The 26,804-nt window shown below is 43.2% G+C and overlaps 1 protein-coding gene across 1 annotated transcript; it reads left to right on the top strand.

The window, feature by feature from the left end:
* The first annotated feature begins 65 nt into the window (after positions 1–65).
* ATP6V0B (ATPase H+ transporting V0 subunit b) lies at positions 66–25,202 on the top strand. Its single transcript, XM_048497352.1, has 8 exons — positions 66–237; positions 17,800–17,848; positions 18,633–18,716; positions 18,909–18,986; positions 21,062–21,131; positions 22,548–22,599; positions 23,595–23,785; positions 24,659–25,202. The coding sequence occupies exons 1-8, from the start codon at positions 171–173 to the stop codon at positions 24,683–24,685; spliced, it is 618 nt and encodes a 205-aa protein (XP_048353309.1). The 5' UTR covers positions 66–170; the 3' UTR covers positions 24,686–25,202.
* Positions 25,203–26,804: the final 1,602 nt, after the last annotated feature.

Raw genomic sequence — 26,804 nt, 5'->3', positions numbered from 1 at the left:
CGTTCACATTCAACCAATCACCTCGACTCTATGTGAGCCACGTGGTCTACTTGGGTAGGGTCACATGCCGCGGGGGGCTGTCATTCCGTCGGTCAGCTGAGCCGGGGACGTTCCAGTCCGCAGCGGGACTTGCTGCTGTTGGTGCCGCCGCCGCCGCCGCCGCCGCCGCCATGTCCGGGCTCACGCTGCTGTATTCGGGGCTGGGGCTGAGTGCGACCGCCGCCATCACCGGCATTGGTTAGTAACTGAGTCGGAGGGGGCGGTCCTGGGGGCTGTGGTTGTGGTGGTCGTCCTCTCCCTGTTCCTTTTTCATCATTCCTCCCCGTCCCCCTCGCAGGGGCGAGTGGGCGCGAAAAGGTCGCTGGGGAACATGTAGCCGAGATGGGGCGTTTGAACGTCTCATTGACGGTGGAGCTATTTGCTCTGAGATGATGCCGCCTTGCACTATCCTAGGGTCGCTCCCAAGGTGGATCTGGGGCAACACATTTGTCCTGGGTGGTCTCCCGGAAGTCTCACTCCCAAGCCTTTCTTCATCGGGCATCGGTGGTCTTTGACTGTACTTGCCAGTGACTTTCTGCAGCCCTTCTAACTTGAAAGACCTTTCTCTCCCCTCCTCCCCACCCCCATGTTATTCTCCATGATCTGAGAAAACGCTGGTTCCTTCCCATGAGGCTTGTTGGATGGAAGTCGCAGAACTCTCTAAAGTCTCCACCTTATGTAACTGGTTTGAGATAGTTCAGTGTATGCCTTAGTTGTGGAATGTGGAGTGATTGTTCCAAGTTTTGATTATGGATATCTGTGGCTGCTTAACATGCTCTGTTTGGAAGCACTTCCTAAAATTCAACTTCAGTTCCTCTCCCGGCATGTGAGATAGGACTGCTGACGCCTTGAACCTTGCAGTGTAGGCAGGCCTTGCAGCTTGCTCGGGCCTAGTCATCCTTGGTATAATATATAAATAAAGGGTATGAAGATGAAGCCAACTGTCCTGGAGGAGCTAGGGTCCGTGGCTAACCATGGCTACTTGTGTTCCTAGGTTCCACCATGATTGCTTTAGATCCCAGCTTTAGCAAATGTTTTCAAGGGTGAGACCTTCTGGGTGATCAGAGTGCCTAGGATATTTATTGTGTTTGAATGACTTTTTCTGAATCACTTTGGCAAAGAATAGGAAACTCAGCTTTCGTAGCGATGCCATATGACAGATCTATATCGAAAACAGTGGCATTAAGCCTCTCTGACATGCATTAGAGAAGAGTGCTTCCAAGAGAGGTTGAGTGCCTTGTTTACCAATTCAGTGAATTTCTGTAGTCTATGTCTGTAACCTTGGGACCAGTCTTGCTGATGACATAATCTCAAAAAGTTACTAATGTGCAACACCATCCCATACTTGGCTGCATAACTTTTCTCTCCATTATAGTTTAGGGTGCCCAACCAGATGCAAAGAAGTGTAAGTGGGCTGCCATCTGGATGAACTTTACCAGAGAAATATTTCCTTATCGATTTGGTTAATGAGCTGCTTGGGTTCAGTGATTTTCCTTGCTTTGCTCTCAGCTTGCCTGGGTTGCCCCTGCTGTTGGGCTGATCCTAGACAGGCAAAAGACTAGCTCTACAGAATGTGACATGGTGGTGTCGATGAGAGATTCATCAGGTGCTGGAGATTCAAGAGTTGGTGATTCTTTGGTCTTGCTAGGGAGATTCCTGCCTTGAATTCTGCAAGTGACTGCCTCATTCTGGCAACCTCCACTCTTGCTCAGATGATGAGAAAAAGGTTTATTTGTGAACTCAGGCTGCTTTCTTCTTCTAGCTGGCAAGGGTCATCCTGGAAAACCCTCTTGCTTGTCTTGCTCAAGCATTGCCTTTGTGAGGAATTCACAGTCACAAGTTTGTACAATGGACTCCTCTCCTTGTTTTGGCAACAAGCTTTACGATAGCTAACAAAGGGGAGTAGTCTGGCCTGTACCTATTTCTTGGTAGCCTTGACTGGATTAAACTTGGCTAATTTGGTTTAAACTTCTCCAGTTGCGGCTAAGGACCACTAAACAGCAGACTCAGCAGTGTCCTTCCAACCAAGTCTTTTCCTTTAAGGTCATTTGCTGGAACATGCAATCCTCCATTCAGCAATGCTCTATATTCTTTGGTAATTACAGTTTCTTTCCATCCTACCCTGCTAATTTATGTTCTTTGTGGACTGACAGGAAAAATATTAGTTCCTCTTTCACATCAGGGTGACTGAAAAGAATTATGCTTCCTTTTTTCTAAGTTCTTGCCACAACATTATAGGGAAGATGTTAACTACTTCATTTTGCAGCAGCATTTAAGCACCAGTGCAGTTGTTTCATGCTGAGTCTATGAGTCTCAGCCTGTTTTGTCTCCTGGGTACCATGACTTGATTGTAGTCTTAGACATCAATACCTATGAGCTAGGGATTGTTGAACTTGAGGAGGAGGAGGAGGAGAGAAAGATTTAAACCTCAAGTCTTATAGCAATCAGTTGGGCTCCAGTTCTTCGTCCAGTAAAGTACTAAACAGCTATTTAACTGATGGATGTAGAAGCTGAGATCCCTCACCCAGTTCTGGGGTATACTTGAAGTCTGATTTATACTAGTATACAATGATGGCAGATCAGAAACTTATCTGTGCAATCTTGCACATGTCCAGACTCTCTCTGCATTTTCTAAACAGTTCTTGTTACTCATTTACTACTGCTACATGTGAAAAAATTAGCCAGAACCATACCTGGCTGAAGGTTATGGGCTTCTAATGTGCAAGAATTGCATGCCAAGCAACTGATAGCCAATGAGCAAACGAAACATTTTCTTACCCTCCAGCATTGTGCTTAAAGCAGGCCTGATGTTTGTGAGGAATTGGAGGGAAAAGCAAGTGCTAATCTCCCTTCTGCTGCTGATTCTCCATGTCTTTTCTGTGTCTTATAGCTTAATATCAAACAGTGTAAAATATTTAAGCAGAGTATTGCTGCTGTTTTAAGCTAATTCACTGCTTTGTCTGCTGGAAGAATAGTAGCATGTCATTTGACCATTTTAGAATGCTGAATGAACAGATGGATGCCAATAAGATTGATTCAAAGTGTACTTTTCTTTCTGTAATAAGATGTACTTAGTCCAAATACCCATGGCACGTCTCAATACTCTTTGCACATGTTTTGCAGATTTGAGTCCTTCTACACGCACATAGTAGAAGCATGGCATTGTTGGAATCTATGGCCAATGTCAGTTGGGTATTGGCCCTGGATCTAGAGGGGAAGAGAGTTTTCTTTCTAGAAATGAAAGAGTTAGATGTTAATGTTCTTCCCTTTCTGTTTAATTCCTGGTACCTCTTCTTGTAGGTCTTTTACAGGATGCAAACTTCTGTCAACTGCTGCCACACTGTGATGGAAAGAGCGCCTGGTGAAATTCTGCAGTCTTTGCAACTCTTAAAGGTGTCCAAATGCCCGCCTAAAATGTGTGGACAATCCTGTTGCTGCCTTGTCACCCACTACCACAGCTGGCAATACACACTGCAAAGTATTGGGGGAGGGACTGGAGGGGAATGTTAACTGGGAGGCAGGGAGGAAAAACATAAATAGAAGGTTTGAGTGTCTGTAAGGTAAGACCATTGATTTTTTTTATTTGGGGGCTCCATAAACCTGGAGCTGGCCCTGTTCGAGTTGTATCAAGACCAGCCCACTGGATCTGCAAATGGCACCTGAGAGCTTTAGCCCCCTTTTCAATGAAGCCATCAAGGAGTTTCTTTCTTTCTTTCTTTCTTTCTTTCTTTCTTTCTTTCTTTCTTTCTTTCTTTCTTTCTTTCTTTCTTTCTTTCTTTCTTTCTTTCTTTCTTTCTTTCTTTCTTTCTTTCTTTCTTTCTTTCTTTCTTTCTTTCTTTCTTTCTTTCTTTCTTTCATTCATTCTTTGATTTTTATCCTACCCTCCCCTAAAGGGCTCAGGGCGGCGAACAAATAATAAACAACAAAATATCAACAATAATAACAACAACACCATAATAACAGTAATCATAACATCATAATAACAGCATGGATAAACAGAAATCATAACATCACAATAATAGCATAGATAAAACAGTAATTAAAACATCACAAATAGGCAATATGAATAGACATCAATAATTCTATTATAATTGTGAACAGAATTAAGCATCAATAATATCAATAATCACAATCTCATAGCAAGGAACATGAATAAACAACAGTAATCATGGCACCACTGATGATGATGTTATCCGTTCAGTCATTCTTGACCCTTGGCGACCCGATATGCAAGCTCTTTCCACATTTTTCGATTAAGTACTGCTTCCTTCAGCTGGTTGATGTTCATGCCTGTATCAGCTTTTATGGTATCTAGCCATCTTATTCTTTGGCGTCCAGGTCTTCTCCCACCACTGACAAGTCCGATCATCATAGATTTTTCTAGCGAAATTGATCGCATCGCATGATCAAAGTATGTAAGTCTGAGCCTGGTTATTTTCCCTTCTAGTGATGTGTCTGTTTTATGCAGCTAAAGACTTCTGCGTTGGTCACCCTAGCTGTCCATGGCATGTGCAGTAGCTTTCACCAATGCCACAACTCGAACATGCCTTTCTTCTTCTGTTGGCTTTCTTTGTAGTCCAGCTTTCACACCCATACATGGCTATGGGAAAGATGATGGCTTGGACTAGCTTGTGCTTGGTTTTGATGCTGATGTCTCTGCTTTTCCAAATTTTATCCATGCTCAGCATTGCACTTCATCCTAATGCTATTCTCTACTTTATCTCAGGGGTTACTTCTCCATTACAATCAATTTTTGAGCCCAGGAAGATAAAGTCTTGGACGCACTCAATTACCTCATTGACAATGCTAATTTGGGCCCGATCTATGCTAGGTGTCACCATGATGTTTGTCGTTTTCACTAGTCAGCCATAAAAATAACAAGAGATGGCGACTCTTCCCTTCTACACCTCAAACTACAAAAATGTATATAAAGGCCCAGACTAACCCTGTAAACAAAGTAGGGAATCTACTTCCTTCCTTCCTGCATTGGCAGGAGCTGTTGAGAGATTTTTCAGGTCCACTGACCATGGTCTTACAGCTCCCAATGCAGTTTACTTCATTTATTCCCCACCTGTCTCCCCAGTGGAGGTACAAAGCGACTAAAGTTGTTATCCTCACAACAATCCAGTGAGGTGATTTGGCTGAGGGTGCATTTCTGGCTCGGGGTCACCCAACAAGCTTCCATAAAAGAGTGGAGTTTTGAACCTGGGCTTTCCAGACCTTTGTTTGTGTGTGTGTGTGTTAAGGGCCATCAAGTCACTTCTGACTTAAGATGACCCTATGACAGTGATAGTGAACATTTTTGAGACCGAGTGCCCACATTGCAATCCAAAAACCACTTATTTATCGCAAAGTGCCAACACGGCAATTTAACCTGAATACTGAAGTTTTAATTTAGAAAAAATGGTTGGCTCCAAGGCGTGCATTACTCGAGAGTAAGCTTGGTGGTAGCAACCATTCAACTCTTCCAACGGGTGAATCACGACCTTAGGAGGGTTTACTCAGAAGCAAGCCCCATTGCCAGCAATTGAGCTTACTCCCAGGTAAAGGATCACGCTTCAGTTCTTCACATGAAAATCAGTGGGGTTTAACAGTGCTTAACAGTGCTTAACCTACACTGCTTCCCCGAAACTCGGTCTTAGGTTTAATTCTAATAATCGAGCTCAGTGGTCCAGGCCAGCCTAGATGTAGGGGGGGGCTATTTCCCCCACACACACACACACGATTAACTCTGCGCATTCCTGCAGAGAGGGCTCTGAGTGCCACCTCTGGCACTTGTGCCATAGGTTCGCCAACACTGCCCTATGAATTTGCTCCTCCAAAAGGTTAACTGTAGCCTTGGTCAGACTTTGCAAACTGACATCTGTGGCTTACTGTATAGAACCAATCCATCTCATTTTGGGTCTACCTCTTTTTCCACTTCAACTTTTCCTAGCATGATTGTCTTTTCCAGTCATTTTTGTCTTCTCATAATTTGACCAGAATTCAATAGCCTCAGTTTAGTCATTTTAGCTCCTAGGGAAAGTTCAAGCTTGATTTGATCTAGAACCCATTTGCTTGTCTCTTTGGTAGTCCATGGTACCTGTAAAACTCTCCTCAAACACCACATTTCAACGGAATCTTTCTTCCTGTCGACTTTCTTCATTGTCCAACTTTCACAGCCATATATAGTAAAAAGTAATACTGTTTCATGAATTAACTTGATCTTGTTCACCAGTGATAACATCCTTACACTCAACAATATTTTCTAGTTCCTTCATGGCTGCCCTTCCTAGTCTCAATCTCATTTTGACTTATTGGTTGCAGTGTCTCTTTTGGTTGATGCTGGAGCTAAGAAATAGAAAATCTTGAACAATTTCAACTTCCTCATTGTCCACCCTAATGTTAAGTAATTCCTCAATGTTGCTTTTGTCTTCTTGATGTTTAGCTGTAGTCCTGTTTTGGCCCTTTCTCTGACCTTCATCAGGGTCAAATCTTCACTATTTTTTACCAGTAACATGATGTCATCTGCATATATAAAATTGTTAATGTTCCTTCCACCAATTTTCATTCTTCATCTAAATGTTATCTGGTTTTCCATATGTGTTGTGCATATAGTTTGAAGAGATATGGAGATCTTGCTTCATCCCTTTGCCAACTGGAAATTATTCTGTTTTTCCATATTTTGTCCTAACAATAGCCCCATGTCCAGAATATAGAATGCACATCAAAATAATCCTAGTCCAACAAAATAATCCTAGTCCAATACTATAACAACACTAGCTCCCAATCCCAGCAGTTAGTGTAGGGAGAGGCTACCTTAGCTAGCACTCAACAAGACCCTCCCCCATCTCCACTAGATCAAGATCAAGTTCTTCTCCAGACTTTTCTTTTTAACAGGGTTGCCCTTTCCTTTCTTGTATCTTATTTTTTTCCTTTAGGTTCTCTTGTTTTGTAGTATACAAGGAAGCTCCTTGAATATAGTTTCTCCGTACTGTTCCAGTTGTGTCCTGTATTCCTGAGGTGCTGGGATGGAGTGCCTTTGAGTTCAGCAAAATTCAACTTAGGTTTCAGACACTAGTTCGTACATGTGAATGATACCCTTGTAGTCATGGCGAATAGCTAGAATTATTTATATTTTTCCTTGTTCTTTACTAAAGACTTGGTATGTATTATCCTTTTTTTAACAGAGTGCACTCCGTGGAGGCTTATTGGAGATGCTAGTTTTTCTCCCTGAGAGTTCTTCTGTATAGTTTCTATTGTTTGGTATGTCTTTTGCTATTATCATTTAGCATTTTGTGAAGCCACTGGGTGAGATTATCTGGAGCTTTGGAGTTGCTATCAGTATGCTGATGAAATGTGATTAAGTGTCCTGAGGGAGCTCTTGGTTCAAAACTAGTATTTGAAGACCTAGGTCAAGTGCATAAGCTGAAAATGAATCTAGTCAAAATAGAAGTAATGCTGTTAGGTGATCTAAAGGGTTCAGATGGCTCAGTGACAGATGGCAAGCTTCTGATCAGTCTAGGAGTACTAAATAGAGTTGCACCCTTCTGTTTATTACAGTGGGCCAAGAAGGGTATAATTCTGCTTCAGATGGCACTGCAGGAGTGCTTTTTATTTATTTTATTTTACAAAATTTGTTCCCTTCTTTTCTGCCCTCATACAGGGCCACCACAGTGGCTAACCAACTGCAACATACATAATAAAATCAAATATTAAAAACAATTGAAACCAACAAGAAGCACATAATTAAAACCTGAGCTAAAATAATGCAAAAGCATAAAAATAAAAAATTGGGCAGGCAGGAGGGATCACTGAGGGAATGGCAAGCAAACAATAACATCTTCACCTGCTGGCAGAAGATGGCAACAAAGGGACAGACCAGGCTCCATGTGGAGAAAGTTCAGAGTTATGGTGCCATGACCAAAAAGACCCTTTCCTGGGTTGCCATCTGCATAACCGTAATGGTTAATTGGGTTCATGTATGCCCAGGCAATCCTTCAGGTATGTTGGTCTCAAACAATATAGGGCTTTAAAGGTCAATACCAGCACATCTAGTTGTGCCTGTTAACAGATTGGGAGCCAGTGTAGATAGGCCAAGACTGGAGTGATATGGTCCCTATAGTCAACTCTAGTTGACATTCTGACTGCAGCATTCTACACCAGTTGAAGTTTTCAAACATATGACAGGCCTTTGTTGAGGACCTCTAAGTACTCCTTTTATGAACCACATTTATCATGTAGGCTGCACTGTTTTGTAGAGAGGAAGGATTTAACTTAGCTGTTCCATACTTCTGTGACTTCTAATTACTTTAAACAGTCTCACATAGGGCTTTTCTTGAAGGTAATTTGGAAGCTTCAATTAGTGCAAAATGCTGCTGCAAGTCTCCTTTGAAGATGTTGGGGACACTTCCAGCCTATTTTGCTCTAGTTGCTCTGCAGTATTCTGAAGAAATCAGTTCATGATTAGGTCACATCTTTCTCCAAATGGACCTCACCAATGGTTGAAGGTGTGAGGTTGGGCCTATTGTAGCCCAGCTTTGTCTGCAGTGGTGGGATCCAAAAATTTTAATAACAGGTTCCGATGGTGGTGGGATTCAAACAGTGGCGCCGCCATACACACGCACCTCCAGTCCCTATTGGGCAGGGAGGTTGCTTTAGTAACCCCTTCTCGGCACTCAGAAAAAATTAGTAACCACTTCTAGAGAAGTGGTGAGAACTGGTTGGATCCCACCTCTGCTTGTCTGTATGATAGCAAGTGGGACTTTCACTAACATTGCTCAAAGGTTTAGAATGATCTTTCTGAAGCTATCTGGAACTGTTATACTCTAATCTCCATTTTAGTACACTTTTAACTGTTCTAAGTGGCCTCAAATTTGGGAGTTGTGGTGTATAAATATTTCAAAATAGTTATTAATTCCTGTGAATAGATTAGGATGGGAGATAGTGACATATTTAGGTGTTGTTATATTTGACTTTATGACTGAAGAAGAACTTGAACATGGATACCACATGGCCTGGCCCAGCACCATGCTCTCTCTAGTGCACTCGTTTCTAATTTGATGGTCCAGCTCTTGATAGGTCTACAAATTCAGTAGCCAGTTGCACCAAGGAATGCGTTTTGGGATCCCAGAGAAAAAAATTGTGCCACAAGAGTTATACTTCTTTTAGAAACAGCTTGATTGGTAGTATGGCCTAGAATGGAAAATAATTACTTGTACAGATGCACAAGCCCCATGCTATTCAACTGTAAAAACCCCTCACTGAGCTATGGATTCAAAAGGGGACACTTTTCCTCTGTGGAGCAGGAAGTGAAAAAGGGGAGCTTTTCTGAGCAATGGTTAATTTCCAATCCAGCAATAATTTGTGGGCCCCTGTAGTTGTGATCTGCCCTTACTCGTGTCCACTGTTTTCTGCTCCTTGTTTTTACCTGGGCATCAGGAAGACGTTAGCACTCCTTCAGTGTGTATGCTCATTAACTCTGTTTTGCTTTGAAGGCCCGTGTGTGCAGGTGGAGAGAAGCAGCAGACTGTCAGCTCCTCATGGTACTGTTTCTAAGATCAGAGGCTGCCTCTGCTGAGTGAAGGGTTTGGAGCTGGCAGTGCCTCTGGGTTGAAGCTGTCACTTGGAACGGACTGCATACCTGTGAACAAAGGCTGGTGCTCATAGTGATGTAAATCTGAGCCCATGTAAAGCCCGATGGCACTGCTAACTCTGAGTCATGAAGTGCAGCCTCCGGTATCTTGACCCATTTCTTTCTCATACTACTCCCGCCCTCCCCACCATACTAGGTTAGTTCTCTCTGACCTGTTCTTTGGGTGTGCATTGTCTAAACTTTAAATTCCAGTGATGAAGCCTTTGCATCCTCTCTTGAACTGTCTTGTTGCCCAATTTATCCCCCCACCCTTTTTTTGGTAAATCAAATTCTCACAGCCTACCTTCTTTTCTGTGCTTTTTATGGATATTACTGTTGTCTCTTATTCCCAGATTCAGCAGCCTGTGATGCTGCTCTGAGATCCACAGTTCCTCCAGCCTCCTTCCTTTTTGTGGTTGCTGAAACCCCCTCCCTCCTCTGCTTATAGTAATCTTCCTTAATCTGCCAGGTTCAGAATGGGCTACGATTTCCTGCCTGAGGCCTGGAACTGAATGAAGTGGAACACTTGCCTCCTGTGGCTGATTTGTCATATATTGTTCTTGAATCTCAAAATAAGAACTTTCCTATATTCATGAAGAAGAAGCAAGCCTTTATTGGCATAGACAGCAGTAAAACAATAATAAAAACAGATTAAAAAGCATATACAACATAGGATATACATGTTAGGACAAAGGAAATCTACTGGCATTTAGTAATTTCCAGGAGAAAGTCTGCCACTATCATACAGAGAGAAGGATCAGGGTTGTCCAACAAGTAGTGTAATCTAAATAAATCGGGGAGGTCGGGTAAATGTAAGGGAGTGAGATTCACATACTTGGATCTGATTTCCTTGAATCTGAGACAGTGAAGTAATTGGTGGGCCAGAGATTCAACTGAGCCATCGTTACATGGGCACAATCTTTTAGCCTTTTCTTGCTTATTAAATCTTCCATGTAACAAGGCAGAAGGCATAACATTGAACCTGGCGAGCATTATGGCTCTCCTTTGAACAGGGTTTATTAAACAATACAGGTAGTGTGCCAAGTGGCCCCGTTCAAATGGGAGAGAGAAATACAGGGGGGAGCACGTTTTCTTGGCTGCAGTGATTAAGGTGGAGAACTCTCTATCCAATAGTTGACCTTTTAATTTCCTATAAGCTTCAGAATAGGAGAAAGGGCAAAGTGAATCCACTGACAGTCCGACAGAGGCAATTTTTTCTTCAATTATGGAAAACCAGGGGTTGGAATGGGTGTCAGAGAGCAGACGGTGGACCAGGGAGTTACGGTCCGAGAGAAAATGAATTCGCAGCCAGAATCTAAAAGTCCTCAGCCAAGCGGCTGATTCCAAGGAGTTTTGACCTTACTCCAGACAAAGGGCTGCATAGGGCACTCAATTTGGGAGTCCAGTTATCTTGTGAAAAAATTTGGATTGAAGAGAATTCAAGGAGTAGTTAATAGCTTGAATCCAAATTGGGACTCCGTAAAGCAATCTCGAGGCTTAATTTTGGCATTGAAAAATTTGAGGGCAGGAGGGATAAAGGAGGGACCACTGCTGTAAAAGAAACGTAGTAGTGCTGACATACTATTAGATGTAGCTAGGAGAGCGGCCTTCCTCTGGGTTGCCCATGAAAGGTTAAAGGAGAATGAGAGGCCAAGGTATTTATAGCACTTAACCTGTTCGATTTGGGTGCTTTTCATTGCCCATGTGAGCTTCTTAAAGCGCCTAGAGAAGACCAATACCTTGGTTTTTTCATAGTTTATTGTCAGTCTGTTGGATTCACAGTAATCCACACAGCGCTTCATTAAGCGTCTGAGGCCAACTCTGGATCGAGAGAGAAGGACAGCGTCATCTGCATAGAGCAGAATTGGATACATGGGATGTACCCAGTTTGGGGGCATGGCTGTTCACTGCTGAGAGGGCAGAGGGGAGGTCACTTAAGAAAAGATTGAAGAGAGTGGGGGCCAGGACGCAGCCCTGTTTGACCCCTTTGGTAATTGGAATACTGTCTGTCAAAAGGCCTTCGTGGGAACACTTGATCTGGCAACTGGTATTTGTGTGCAATTGCCTAATTAAGAACAAGAGTCTGGCATCAATGTTAAGGGCAGCCAGTTTTGTCCAGAGAAGTTCTCTCGGCACAGAGTCAAAGGCAGCCTTTAAATCAATAAAGGCAGCGTAGAGTTTGTTATCTGCATTGATTGAATATTTACTGTCTAGGTGTAATAGCACCAAGGCATGGTCCAGAGGAGATTTCCCCTTGCGAAAACCTATTTGTTCAGCCCCCACTGCACCAGAGTGGGAAAGCCACAGCTGAAGTTTCTTTAGTAGCAATTTGGCATAAAGCTTCCCTATCACTGAGAGGAGGCTGATGGGGCGAAAGTTGGCAGGCTCTGAGTGACTTCCTTTTTATGGATGGGAAACACAGTCGCAGACAGCCAAGTCTTGGTAGGATACCTGAACTGTTTACTTGGGTAAAAAGAGTGGCCAGGATAGGGGCCCACCAATCAGTATGAAATTTCAGCATCTCTGGAATTATAGAATCAGGGCCAGGGGCTTTCCTTCCTTTGAGGTCCTCTAACAGCTCAACTACTTTTTGAGATGAGACAGGAGGCCAACTTGACAAATCAAAAGGGATGGGTGAAAGAGATCCATTGCTTAAAATATCGTCATTAAAAAGTTTGCTAAAATAGTCATGCCAAATATCAGGGGTAATACAGGTAGGGGTAGGAGGCTTGCTTCGGTTAAAATTATTCAGGACAGCCCAGAGTAGCTTCGAATTGTTGGAAGTTACTGTAGAGTGGAGATGTTCCCATTGAGTGTTGACATGTTCCATATGGTTCTTCCTAATTAGCTGACGGAAGTTGTTTCTACAGTTTATTAGTAGGGCGAGGAGGTCCTGGTCTCCTGAAGCCCTAAAGTTCCGATATAAGGAGCGAATTTGACTATTGTGCTCCATGCACTCTCTATCAAACCTGTTTTTGCTGGGATTCCCCACGTTGGACGTGGAAAGACCAACCACAATTTGTTTAAGAAGATCTTCGAAGCTGGTAATAGTCTCCTGGGGGGAATCTGCAGTGAGAACAGAGGATTTGAGGCTGGTTAAGCTGGGGAAAATGAGTAAGTTTTGAGTAGCTAAGGCCAGTTTGGGTGTCCAAACTAGTCTGGAGGGCGGTTCATTTGGGGGTGAAGGAGCTGCATGTCTGGCCTCTTGGTGTGATAAAACAAGTCTAAGGGGAAGATGATCACCCAGCAGAAGATCTCCAATCTGGAAGGATAAAACAGATGATCTCAACTCTGGAGAAATGAGGAGATAGTCAATGACACTGCAGCCATGAGGAGAAACGAAGGTATAATCTTGAGCGTGGGTGTAGCACTTTAAGCCGTTAAGCCAAAGTTTGTTGTGCTTGATGGCCAAGTGAATGAGTTTCCTACCAGCAGCGTTGGAGTGAGTATCCTTGGAGTCACGAAGGGCAGGAAGTAAGAGTGAGTGGTAGGATTCATCATCAAAGCCTTCCTGCTCAAGAAGGGAAGCTAAATTTGCACCTACTCTTGCATTAAAGTCCCCCATTAGCACAATCTCAGAGGAGGGATGGCTAGATTCAAGCTCCTCAATATAGATGGATAGGTTATCCCAAATTTCACACAAGGTAGCTTTCTGAAGACCGGGAGGGACATAGATATTAACAAGGACTAGAGAAAGATCCTCCCAAAGGATTTGAACAGCCTGAGCTGTCTGAGCGAAGGAGGGACTTTCCTATATTCGTGTCCCTGACTCATGACATGAACTGTTCAGTCGTCCTGCTGACTCGCTCCCTGCTCTGAGGCTTTGCTTGTGCCTGCCTTGCTGTGTGTCTTCATGTTGGTTCTCTTCTGCATCCCTTTTCTGGAGTCACCCCTTTAAAGCTAGGGAATGGCTTGGGGAGTGGGTGGTCCCTGGTGGAATGAGAAGATACAGAATTGCTGCCATATTGGGATAAGAATTAAAATACTGTGTATCGTATCTACCGTAGTTCATGCTTGTCTTCAGAAAAGTATGCAAGCTTCTCATATGACTGAGGCTGTGTATGTGTATGCATGCAGAAACAAGTAGCTGGTGTTGATTAAGTTTGGAGATTTCTAAAGTACACAGGTTATAATAATTCCTGAGGGTTAGCAGTGTTAGGGTTAGATCCAATGATCCATCAGCAGGAGGTGCTTATTGTTGTGTGTCTTCCCTGCTTCGCCAGTCTTCCAGCTGTCTCCTTTTTTGTTCCCTTCCCAGGAAAACTGATTCCTGGAGTTTCTTGGTACAGGTGGAATATACAAGTTGAGGGCTTCGGCAAATAGAGGGAAGAAGGCAAAATACCCTGGGGACAGGAAAGCAGGGAACATCTGCAATCCTTGCCCAAATGGATTGTAATATTCTTAATATGTTTCAGAAAGGGGGGGAAATGACATTTAAAAGACTAACACATTTCAGAGTAAGATTTTGTGAGCTGTAGACCATTTTGTCAGATTCATAAAGGGGATTCTAACAGCAGATGCATATATATAAAAAGATACAAATCTGTCATTTCTATGTGAAAGCAAAATGACCATTTGCAGCTACTGGAATTAGTGATAACAGGCAAATGCTATAATCCCATTTGCTCCCATATGAACCCAACTATCCACTGGAGATGTTCATAGGCCCTGGTTTGGGTGCCTTCCCCCCCCCCCCCCCAATTTGAGGCTAGACTGTTAACAACCTGAGAAAGAGCCTTCTTGGTTGTGGCAATGAAACTTTGAATTCACTTTCCAGGAAAATTCATTCGACTGTCCCATTGTTGTCTTCCACCAGCAGGTGAAGATTTCTTGTTAGTAATTTTCCTCATTGCAGTTTATTTATAGTCGCAGCTTTTTTGGGGGGTGGGGGGATTTTTGGTCAGGGGAGGAGGTGTCTCAATGAGTCATGGGGCAGGGGTCTGTACTTGTTTTTGTCCTTTTGTGCCTGTTTGGGGTCATCTCTGTAAGGAACGAGAGCAACGTGACTCGCTGTTGGGTCAAAGGGAAGGAAGTGTCTCTGAGTCCTCTCCAATGCCCAACAGAGCTTGATGGTGTAGACACCAAGCTTTGTTTCAGAATCTGTTATGGTGCCAACTGCTGCCAGCCCAGAAAGCCCTGGGTGAATCAGAGCAAGTGTCCGCAGGAGACCCAGAGGGCAAGAGCTTCCGTGGATCGTGTGACAACTCCTGGTGTTCCCACAGCTGCGCCAAAGAAAAAACAGGAAATGGGGCCTTTTTCCGTTGCCGTGGTATCTGTGGTCATGACTTTAGTTGCTGTGGGTATTATCCTTTGGTGCCTGCCTCGCAAATGGTGTGAGAGAATGTGTCCCACCGAGGACGAAGAGGACCTTATCGCAGAAGAGGAATGGATCCGTTCCATAATTAATTTCCTGTCTCGCAGAGACCCTGTGTTGATCATCCAGTGAACGTTTATCCTCCCAATCCTCCACCCAGCAACGTGGGTGAGGCTGCTCCACTGCCTTACTCTCGGGACGACCCTATAGGAAGCCGCTCACCACCACCTCCGTATTCGATCAGGCCTGTGGTGGTGTTCCGACGTTCAGGTTCTCAATTGCAAGATGATGCGGTGGTTATTTTACCTCAGTCAGCTGGCCAGATGGAGGAGGCTCCACCTGGCAGTACTCCAGAGGCAGCAGACCTGCCAGAGGTGGTTGCTTCTGGGGGTCCCCTGGAACCACCTGACCCATCAGTTGGCCAGTAATTGTCTGCAGACCCACTTTTAATGAAGAGGCCGGTGTGCCTGCATGCTGCTAAACTGTGGATTGCTTTTAAGGTCAAGAAACTAGAGAAAAAACTGATTCTGCTTTTAGAAATAAGTTTGGTGTTTTGTTTTTTTTACATGATTCTGCTTTTAGGATTAAGGGTTCTTTTTCTTGATTATGCTTTTTAAGATCATTCATTAGGTAGACTTTTATCTTCATGTGTTTTAGTATGTTGTTTGCCCCATGTTGTTGGTCTTCTTGCAACTGGCTTTTTGTGAGAAGGGTAGCTACAGAGGTATTTCAGTGGTGCCGTCGCTGCTGCCCCCCCCCCCCCCCCCCACGTTAAGAGTTGCATCTTAGAGAGGAGCTGATCTTGGAGACCACAGCTCCGTTCCATCTGGACATCAATGAAGCTGCCTATATTTCAAGGGGAACAGAGTTCCAAAACTTCATGTTAACGCCATTTCTCTTGACAGTGCATGGAAGTAAATGGGCTTTGGTGACCCCTGAACCAGCCGTCTGTGTCCAGTGGTGTCATGGATCATTTGGGAATGCTTTACCTGAAGGTTAAATGCTCAATTATTGCTTTTCTGTCTTCAAAAGGAAACCTGAAGCAATGTCTCTGTCTCTAAAGGGAATTCACTTCTACATGGGGCTACTTTTTGTATTCAGTTTATTTATATTTTAAAATGTTATATATTCTTATTTTAAATGCTGTTAATATCTTGATGTTCTGATGCTCACTTCCTTGGGGACCTGACTTGGGTGGACTGGCAGCATAGAAATGTTTTAACTGAATAATCACAAAAAGAACTGAGTTTAGTTAGATGGGTGTTACTCTGTTTTGGTTTGCATGGTTATTTTAGACAAGTGAACTCTGCCAGTCTTGAGCATTGTAAAGGATCACAAGACTCCTCTTGTTCTTCTTTTAACAGGCTAGGTCAGCTAGTCAGTTTGAATTTGTGCATCCTTTTAACTGTGTTTTAACTGTTAATTGTCTCCCAGATTTTAACAAACTGATAAAGTATTTCATTTTTATAAACAGTAAAAAATGAGGATGAAGGGTTCTAGTTCTATAATCTAGTTCTGTAATCAGATTGAACTATTCAAGAGTTATTCAGTGAATTCATTCTTTATACATATTGGATCACTGGATGAGTTGTTTGTCTTCTATTGTATTTTTTCAGGGAATCTTTTGTAACCTGTCAGTTTAGCTAGATGATTTAGTGTCCAGACCTTCCACAATACTTCATTTTTTGATCATATGGTGTCTGGTGTAAATCAACCTTGAGGCAACCCATACGTTTAAAATCAGCTTATGCATTCTTTCCCATACTCAGTTTTACATAATTCAAAAGATGTAACAGAGGATCAAATGGCAACTGTGTATTTAACATTTTATGTACCATCTCCAGTATCGTTTTTGGAAATTGCCTATTTCAGTTACAATTCTATGACACGTGAAGAAAGTCTCTTTGTTCTTATGCTTCTGACACTTTTCAGTATCTGGTTTACATACAGATTTTCCATGTCATGAGGTGCTATTTGGTATTTCATAGTAGTTTTTCCTTAAATTAAGAATACCCCAACTGCCAATCCTTTTATAAATATTGCTGTATTTCCAATAAATTTGTTATGAATTCCTTTTCCACTTTGTTATATAGATTTCATCCCTGTATGCTTTGCTTTTAATAGTAGGGGATAGATCTTGGAGAACCGCTTTGTCTTGATTAAGGCTAGTTTTTCGAATTCCATAATCTTTCTAAGCAGAGTGATATGTATCCTATTATGCCACTCAACAAAATTTGAAGACTTTTTACCTAAGGAGTTCTGTTTAGAAGAGCCACAGAGGTTGAACGAAGGCTCCCTAGGCTGAAGATTTCAGCTTTGTTGAATGAAGTGTTCTTAGTTTATTCAAAAGATCTAAATACTATCTCTGACTTCTTGAATCCACAGAAGTGTATTTGTCATCATGATTTGTCCATACATTTATTTTTCCTGAATGCTATTATAACCCTGACCTGGATAAGCCAGGGTAGCCTGATCTTGTGAGATCTCAGAAGATAAGCAGGGTCAACCCTGGCAAGTATTCAGATGGGAGGCCTCAAAGGCATGCCGGGGTCGTACTGTGGAGGCAGGCAATGGCAAACCACCTCTATCTTCTGCCTTGAAAACCCCACAAGGGGTTGCAATAAGCCAGATGTGACATAGAGGACGTGATTGTTTCATATATGGAGTGCTTATATATGTGCTCTTCTATGCATATGTAAGTGTAACTTCACTGTTACATTAGTTTCACTTCACTGACTGTTACATTAGCGTCTGCTCCAGAAGGTCAAGACAGCTGAATCAATTTTTTAAGATGTAGAGGCCCAAAGGCTTCATTGTTACTCTTGTTTTCCAGGGATCTGCTACACAATATTTGACCTGGGCTTCCGTTTTGATGTGGCATGGTAAGATAGTGCTCTCTCACTGATTCAGATGTGGGCTGGTATGGGGGAAGATGATGTGGGGATGCTCTGCATACTTGGCTGCTGAAGAAAGTACAAGAGGAATGATAGTGTGACTCTCCTTCCTGGGTTTATGAATTCTGATAGCCTAGCTATTGTCTGTCCCACAGGACAAGTAGTCAGCCCTTGGCATGCTTGCACCCACATGGAGGCACGACCCCCTCCTTTCCTTGTCGTTGACAACAGTATTGATGGTGGTGTCCTCTTTCACCAGTCGATTTAGCTAATTGTATCACTTGCCTCCAGGTCAGCTGGCTGCCACTTCTCTTCCCCAATTGTTGCATGTTGCAAATGCTTATCTGTGGGCCCTGTGCTGCCAAGCCTTTTGGTGGCTCCCCTTCACCTCAAACTTTTCACACACCTTTCCTTCTTTCAGAATCTCAGTCTATGCCCTTTCTTGTGTCCTTCTGTTCATCCAATCAGCAGCTTGGGAACTTGTTCATATGTCAGTCTGAGTGATATGAGACTTCCTAATGTGGCATCAAGACTCCCAGTCCCTATTGACAGGGTGGGATCTTTTGGTTGCCCCAGTGGGAAAAGGTATTTGTTTCTTTCACCATTTATGGTACTGAGCCAGAGAGAAACACTGGCCTTCTAGATTCTCTGACAACATGGAAATAGTGTCCTGACTTATGAGGGGGGGGGGTATTTTTTGGAGGGGAGTTGAAACTTCTGATGTTATGTTTAGTGGAATCACACTCATATAAGAACACTCCTCTGCATACAGGTTCCTGACAGAGACCTCGCCCTTCATGTGGTCTAACCTGGGAATTGGACTGGCCATCTCACTGTCAGTGGTAGGAGCTGCCTGGTAAGTGCTCCTGCCCCCTTTATCAATTAACCATAACTCCCCCAGTGTTCTAGGTCTGCTACGGTGCTCACCAGTTAGGAATGGGAACAAACCCAATCACTTCCTAGAGGTACTGGCTTTGCAGCTGTTAAGAGTGTAGCGTCCCAGTGAAAATGACCAGTCATGTAACCCTTTCTGCTATTATATTTTCAGGGGCATTTACATTACTGGATCCAGTATCATAGGTGGTGGTGTCAAAGCACCTAGAATCAAAACAAAGAATCTGGTCAGGTGAGAGGAGGTGTTTTTTTCTTTCTCAGTAACTGCATATATCTCTTGATAATCCTATCTATAATCTTCGCCTTTTCTTGATTTGCCTGACTTGCCTTTTGCCCATTTTCGGCAGGCAGGGCCACCCTGTTTAGGTATGTGGATGACAGATATTTCAGATACCTTCTGTTCTCCTAAAACAGTATAAGTCAATTATACCAAGAAAGTTCAAGTTTGCTATGCAGAACCAGGCAATGGCAGACAACCTCTGGAGTTCTGTTGTCTTGAAAACCCTGTGGGGGTCGCCTAAGTCAGCTGTGACTTGGCGGCACTTTTGCCACCACTCAGTTACTACCAAGGAATACAACAGGGCAGTCTTAGGATGTGACAAAGAGAGAAGCAAAGTAAATTGCACAAAAATAAAACACAAGGTGTGATTTTACACCCAGCATTTAATTCCTGGTTCGCACCAAGCAAGCTTACTGTTATAAATTTGTTTGAGCTCTTTTCTCAGAATGGTCCTCTGACAAATCTGCCACCCACATATGTAATCAATGAAGGTTTGGTGAAGTAGACAAGATATTCTGCTGAGTATTTAAAGCACTACTTAGATCATTTGAGAAGTAAGACAGTTTGATAACAGAAAGGAAGCTGGAGAACCTCTTCATGAAAGATAACTCTGCATTTAGATTTCTGTGTACCGTATATACTCATGTATAAGTCGAATTTTTCAGCGCATTTTTAATGCTGAAAAAGCTCCCCTCGATTATATGTGGGTCATTACAATTTTTTTGTGTTTTTACTTTGCCGGCCAGCAGGGGGCGTAGTTTTTATGCTAGCGGCACCACAATTTCAGGGTACCCTCAGAAGACACTCCTGATGATACCAGCCAAGTTTGGTAAAGTTTGGTTCAGGGGGTCCAAAGTTATGTACCCCCAAAGGAGGTGCCCCCATTCCCCATTGTTTTCAATGGGAGCTATTAGTAGATGGGGCTTCCCTTTTGAGGGTCCATAACTTTGGACTTCTTGAATCTAGAAACTTCACCAAACCTGGCTGGTCTCATCAGGAGAGTCTCCTTTATGATACCAGCCAGGTTTGGTGAAGTTTGGGTCAGTGGGATCCAAAGTTATTGGACCCCTCAGAGGGGATGTCCCCATCCCCCATTGTTTACAATGGGGAAGCTAATAGTAGATTTTTCATTTCTGATAATATCCCCCTCTTAAAAAATCTAAGTTAGCTCACAGTTATCATTTGGGACATACAGATGATGATGAGGAATCTAGTTTTGGAGGATTTTAACTTTGTTATGTTCTTAGTTTGGTTAAGCTGGTTGAGCTAAGGTTTTGTGTAACTTTCTTTCTTAAAGTTATTGTTGATACCCATATTGTTCTTTGCTTGGACCCTCTTTTCCACTTTACAGAGCAAGTTTACTGTTTTTTCTTTGAAATAAATATTCAAAAACATTTAACCTACTGATGCCTCAATTGATATAATTTTATTGGTATCTATTTTTATTTTTGAAATTTACCAGCAGCTGCTGCATTTCCCACCCTCGACTTATACGCGAGTCAATAAGTTTTCCCAGTTTTTTGTGGTAAAATTAGGTGCCTCGACTTATATGCGGGTCGACTTATACGTGAGTATATACAATATCTGTCATGCCCTATGAAGCATTTAAGAGGAATTGCCAGTAAACAGCCACATCACAGGATGATGTTGTTTCATGGAGCGCAGAGAGATACCTGGTAGGGGTTGCTTCACCTTAGGGGAATAAGATCAGCCTGGCTTGATTCTGAGTGGAATGGGACTGCTGAAAGATTGTTGTGGTATGCAGCTGAGGCACAGTGATCAGTGAGCAGAAGACAGATATGAAGACATCTGATAATCAACTCTCCTGGGGTGTGAAATCCAACAGTGAACTCACCCTCACACCCAGAATACCACCTTTATGCAGTGGAACGTGTAGCATTGTGTCCCTAGACTAACAGCCTATCAATCAGCAGAACCACTTGAAGGGACCAGCCCCTTTCTTTCTTCTCTTTTCCTTAGCCTTGCATGCATTATCACAGCTGCTAAACTGTCCTTTCTCTTGGCAGCATCATCTTTTGTGAAGCTGTGGCCATCTATGGGATCATCATGGCCATTGTGATCACCAACATGGCGGAGGTAATTGAGGGGTGGTGGTAGAAGGGGCAGCTGCATGCTAGGACTTTCCCTGCTCTTTCTGCCCCAGTTATTACTGTAGTGAAGCCCAGCTAGAAAGTTGGCAAGAAGAAAGTAGATTCCTGTATCGGGATACTGTGGACCACCCGAAAAACCAAATAAGTGGGTTCTAGATCAGAACCAGCCTGAACTGCCCCTAGAATCTAAAATGACTAAATTGAAGTTGTCATACTTTGGACACAAAATGAACAGACAAGAGTTGCTGGAAAAGACAATAATGCTAGGAAAGGTTGAAGGCAGTAGGAAAAGAGGAAGACTAAATATGCAATGGATTGACTCTGTAAGGGAAGCCACAGCTCTCAGTTTGCAAGACCTGAGCAAGGCTGTTAATAAAAGGATGTTTGGGAGGATATTGATTCCCATGAATCATAAGTGACTTGATGGCACTTCACACATACTTACAGATACACACACAGCCCAGCTATAATCCAAATTTAAGTCACAGCATTCAGATTTCAAGATCTGAGCAAGACTGTTAATAATAGGACATTTCGAAGGCTGGAAGTAACTTGATGGCACATAACACACATAAATATATGCATAGCCCAGCTGTCAAGAAGTAGGGGAAGAAGAGGAGGAAAAGAGATTCCAGAGAGCCATTGACCAAACTCAGGGAAGCCTGGTTGCTGCAAGTTCTTCTTGTTGGGATCTGACACTTATGAACCTGATAGGACAGAACACAGGAACATATGGAACTATCATAGTGAGTCAGAACGTTGGTCTATCTAAATCACTATCATCTATTGAGTCTGGCAGTGGTTGTCAAACAGAGAAAATGAATTTTCCCACCACTTTCTATCTGAGATCCTTTAACTGGAGGTGCCATTGGTTGAACCTTTGAGCAGGTTAGTCAGGTTTTGGTTTGTGCCTAGAGTTAAGAAACTGATGAAGTATGAGCATCTGATGTCTTCTCCCCTCTGCTGTCTCTAGATATCCAAAGATGCTGGCAATCATTTTTGTGTACTTTGTGCTTCTTGACAATTGAGTAGTGGCATAGAGGTTAAGAGCTCGTGTATCTAATCTGGAGGAAGCGGGTTTGATTCCCAGCTCTGCCACCTGAGCTGTGGAGGCTTATCTGGGGAATTCAGATTAGCCTGTACACTCCCTCACACGCCAGCTGGGTGACCTTGGGCGAGTCACAGCTTCTCAGAGCTCTCTCAGCCCCACCTACCTCACAGGGTGTTTGTTGTGAGGGGGGAAGGGCAAGGAGATTGTAAGCCCCTTTGAGTCTCCTGCAGGAGAGAAAGGGGGGATATAAATCCAAACTCTTCTTCTTCTTCTAGTGTTTTAGTATTTCATCTAGGCCCCTTATCTGTGGTTGTGTCCCTTCACTTGCTAAAATACTGTTATTACTTACAGGAATTCACTGCCAACACTCCTGAGACGATTGGTGCCCGGAACTATCATGCAGGTATACAATTGGGTTCGGGGGAAGTCTGACATGACAGCTGTTCCCTTCCTTGCGAGAGCCTCAGGTGCTCCTGGTTAGACTGTATTTTGGTGTGAGCTTCATCGACTCCTCCATGCCTTAGTCAGTTTTTCTCCCAGGAAGCTACGGAACAATGTGCAGAAAGCAGGGAGCATATTGATCTTACCTACTCTTCCTCTTCCTGGCATGGCAGAGCCCACTTCTCCCCACCCTGTATTTATTTGTTTGTTTGTTTATTAAATTTTTAGACTACCCTCCCCCAAAGGGCTCAGGGTGGTATACAGTAATAATAAGCAATAAAAATACAATTTAAAATAATGAATAACAATATATTAAAATAAACTAATCCAGATGGTGACAATTCCCCCCCTCCCCGTACCCACGGGAAGCCTAGATGTAATGGGGTCTACCGATCAACCCGGCTGGCCAAACACCTGGTGGAACAGGTCCATTTTGCAGGGCCTGCAGAAACTTTGTAAGTCCCGCAGGGCCCTGATCTCTTTAGGGAGCTTGTTCTACCGCGTGGGGGCCAGGGCTGTAAAAGCCCTGGCCCTTGTTGTGGCCAGCCGGATAACTCTTGGGCCAGGGACCTCCAGGAGGTTCCCCTCTGAGGAGCGGAGGAACCTAATGGGGCAGTACGGAGAGATGCGGGCCCTCAGGTATGTAGGTCCAAGGCTGCTACTGGCCTTGAAGGTCAAAACCAACATTTTGAACATGACCATTGTAGCAGCAGTCTCTGAATCACCATCCATGTCCTAACTGTGAAGCTTGTAGTAGCAATTGTGGTTCTCTTGGATATCTGTAATAAAGATGATGTTTTTGTGGCGCACCTCAGAGGAGCCTTGCTTGGAGGCAAGTCTCTGCAGATCCTCTGTTTCCTTTGAATGTGATCTCAAGGAAAATTCTGAACACTCTGGAATAAACTGCAAGTGAATGGTGTCCAATCCTTGTGCTGTTTTTTTCCCTCCCTCCTATAGGTTTCTCCATGTTTGGGGCAGGATTGACAGTGGGCCTCTCCAACCTCTTCTGTGGTGTATGTGTGGGTATTGTGGGCAGTGGTGCAGCACTGGCGGATGCCCAGAATGCCAGCCTGTTTGTCAAGATCCTCATCGTGGAAATCTTTGGCAGTGCCATTGGGCTGTTTGGAGTCATCGTAGCTATCCTGCAGGTGAGCCCCCTGCCTAACAGTCCCTGTGGTGGGCCCTCAGAGTCTTGTTCATTCCCATATCTAAATGAATCATTACATAGAAGCAAAAAGCCATTGCTCACCAGACCACTTGTGGTCTATGGCCCTCCTTGGAGCAAGGGTAAAATGAAGAACAGGGCAGAGTTGGGAAAACAAGGAGACAGTTTGCTCTGTGGGATCAGCAAAACGAAAATGTAAAAATCAAAACAACACTCCTTTTCTGTTTGCACAAAAGGCTGCTATTGAGCACATCCAGGTTGTGTTAGGTCCTGCAGATTTCAGTGTTTGATCAGATCAGAAGAACAGGTACTAACCCCTATTGCTGATGTAGCTCTAAGGTAGCCACCACCAGGTGTACTTCAATAATAAGCTGAGACAAAAAGTTGACTTTTCAGTCTACGTCCAGGAGCCTTCATCAGCTGCTGCCCGCCTCATTTAGCAAGTATTGTCCAACTCACATCATCAGCTCCCACCAACTCCATTGCTCTCCCATCTTTCTCAGTAACTGAGAATTGAGCACTGAGCAGCAGTCTTTTTTCATGTTAAGCTGATGAATGCAATATGTAATATTAAAAATAAATAAGCCACAGCATGGAAACAGCCATGACAGCTCTACAGAGGTCATAAGATAACTGGACTGGGAACACAAAGCTGCAGATATATGGAGCAGGTAACCTTCCTGGAAACAAGTGAGGGTCTCTTCCCCTCCTTTCCAAGAAACTCTGCCCCATGGAGTGAGTTTGAGAGAAATCTAGATCTTGCTTCCTACGCTTTTGGACTAGGTCAATTAGAAATGTGCAGGAGAGATGTAGTAAAATATTCTGACCTTTTTGCCTTTTTTTGTGTGTTTTTCAGACATCTAAAGTGAAAATGGGTAACTAAGTCATTCCATCCGTCTGTCATCTGCAGATTGTGTACATATTTATTTAATGTCTCCTATTGGCTTGGGGTGAAGCTTGATGTATAAAGTAATTCCTGTGATCTTCACCTGCCAGGCCATTGAAGACTCTGATCAGTTGATATGTATGTGTTGAGAAAATTACCTTGTCTTTTCCTCCTCCTCCTCTACCACCCCTTTCCTGTTGCCCTTAAAGATGAAGGCTGGGTGCCCAGGGGAAGGAGTCGGTGACTCTCCCCCCTCACACGCTCTGTGTGGCAGTCACTGCCACCTGCAGTGCCATGTCCTGTGAAATAAATTTGTTCATGTCCCAAGCGGTTGTCCTCTTTTTTGTCCCCTCCTACTGGCTGGGATGAGCAATGAGGGGCACTGGTTGAAGTCTTGGTTCTGTGAGAGGTGCCCTCCTAGATATATCTGCTTCACACTGAAGAGGCACAAAGGAATTGAAAAGTGTTATTTCTCTAAAACTGCAAATGATTATTAAAATTAATTATAATAAAAGTGCTTTGTACTGTGATTGATAATCATTGTTTGGCAAACTGGTTGAGGGCTTCTTATCAGTTCCTTTTGGCGTAAAGAAATATACTCTGTTACTGGTCATTCTTGGTTCCTGAGTTGAAGAAATCAAAACCATACATAAGCACAGCACTTCTCATTTGAACTGCTGCTGGCAAAAGGTCTGTATTAATAAGCCTTCAGTAGAGAGGCCTAAAGAGGTTCTGTAGAATGGCACACTTAAACCCCCACTCTGGCTTCTAACAGAAAATCTTGGAAAGCAACACATTGAGGCTTTTGAGGGCTATTTTGCACATTATGCTGAAGTGAAATCTGGTGTACACTAACAAGGGAGTGCAGTCAATTGCGGCATCCTGATTAATTTATGTTTATGTGGCAGAGTTGTCATGTTCAGATTTGGGTATACTTAAGGTATTGTGTACAGTTACCCTTAAATATCAAGATTATCTTGTTGAGTAAATGTGCATTGAATCACCTGGTGAATTGTGTAGAAAAGGTAAAAAGATGCAGTCTTCTGCTTCTCTGAATGATTGGGACAGGTCTATGAAGTTTTTCAGAGGGCTTACTGTGAGTTTCTAAGAAAGGTCACCCTCTTCTCTTGCTCAGTAAATTCCTTATACAGCAATGTGACTTCCTGTTTGGACAGGAATTGAGAGCCAAAAAAGGCCATCCAAAGAAACCTCACATTCTCAAGGCTATAGTGTACCCAGTGGCTTGCTTTAAAATGCTCAAATTATGAACCAAAAGTATCAGGATGTGGTCTTGGTCCCGCTTTCTGGGTCACTACAGGATTTCAACACCCTTACTTCAATTCTGTTCTCATTTCCTACTATAAAGCAAGGATAGCTTGAATTGGAATAAGGACTTGCTTAGGCTTCATTGTGTTACAGGAATTAAAAATGAAACTGAAAAGGCAAACTATGTAGCGAAGGTGCCATTTTTATAACATGTTCCTCTGTACTTTCAGCAGGAAGTGGCAACAGGAAGTTGTGCTGTTGGAATGGGAGGTGTAGGTAGAGGGTCTTTTGCCAGCTGATTATATACTTTGCAAGTGAGATGTGTCAGAAAAGGACAGTTCTATATATTTACGCTCAAGAGAGTGCATTTCACAAATCATTAGATCCTCCCTTAATTCCTTTTGTAATCAAACCTACCTTTTTAAAATTGTGTCCCAAGTATAGTATTTGATGTTTTCAGACTGACCAGTAGAGTCACCAGAAGTTAATAGTGGGGTGGACTGCTGGCAGTTACTGCTCTAGTAAATAGATCTCTGCAGTAAAGTGAACAAAGATGAGGAAGGCTTGCTGTCTGAATTGGAAAGCAACCAAGCTGCAGAGGTCCCCTGTTCTTAATCTATGGTGTAGCATGCCGACATTTCAAGTGAACTCAGCAACTTCTTACCAGGGCTGAATATTCCTGTAACCTAAGGGAATCTGCAGTTAAACTGGAATGAGGGATATAGATATTTTAAAAGTGCATATAGATTGCTTGAACGGGCTCTGACTTAACTGTATTAATATTTATCTTTTCTTGTTATCTTCCTTGGATCCTGAAGTATTGGGAGAAAAGTGGAATACAAAAATGTCC

The sequence above is a fragment of the Sphaerodactylus townsendi genome, linkage group LG05 (assembly GCF_021028975.2).
Source record: "Sphaerodactylus townsendi isolate TG3544 linkage group LG05, MPM_Stown_v2.3, whole genome shotgun sequence".
In the NCBI taxonomy this organism is placed as follows: Eukaryota; Metazoa; Chordata; class Lepidosauria; order Squamata; family Sphaerodactylidae; genus Sphaerodactylus; species Sphaerodactylus townsendi.
Note: the sequence above shows the minus strand (reverse complement) of the source record. Positions and strands in the feature narration are given on the sequence as shown.

What these genes read in the sequence shown, in the direction of transcription:
- ATP6V0B (XM_048497352.1), top strand. Translation starts at nt 171, where the DNA reads ATGTCCGGGCTCACGCTGCTGTATTCGGGGCTGGGGCTGAGTGCGACC. An exon ending in AAAACAAAGAATCTGGTCAG is followed by an intron (nt 18,987 to 21,061) that starts GTGAGAGGAGGT and finishes TTCTCTTGGCAG; the next exon opens with CATCATCTTTTGTGAAGCTG. An exon ending in TGCCCGGAACTATCATGCAG is followed by an intron (nt 22,600 to 23,594) that starts GTATACAATTGG and finishes TCCCTCCTATAG; the next exon opens with GTTTCTCCATGTTTGGGGCA.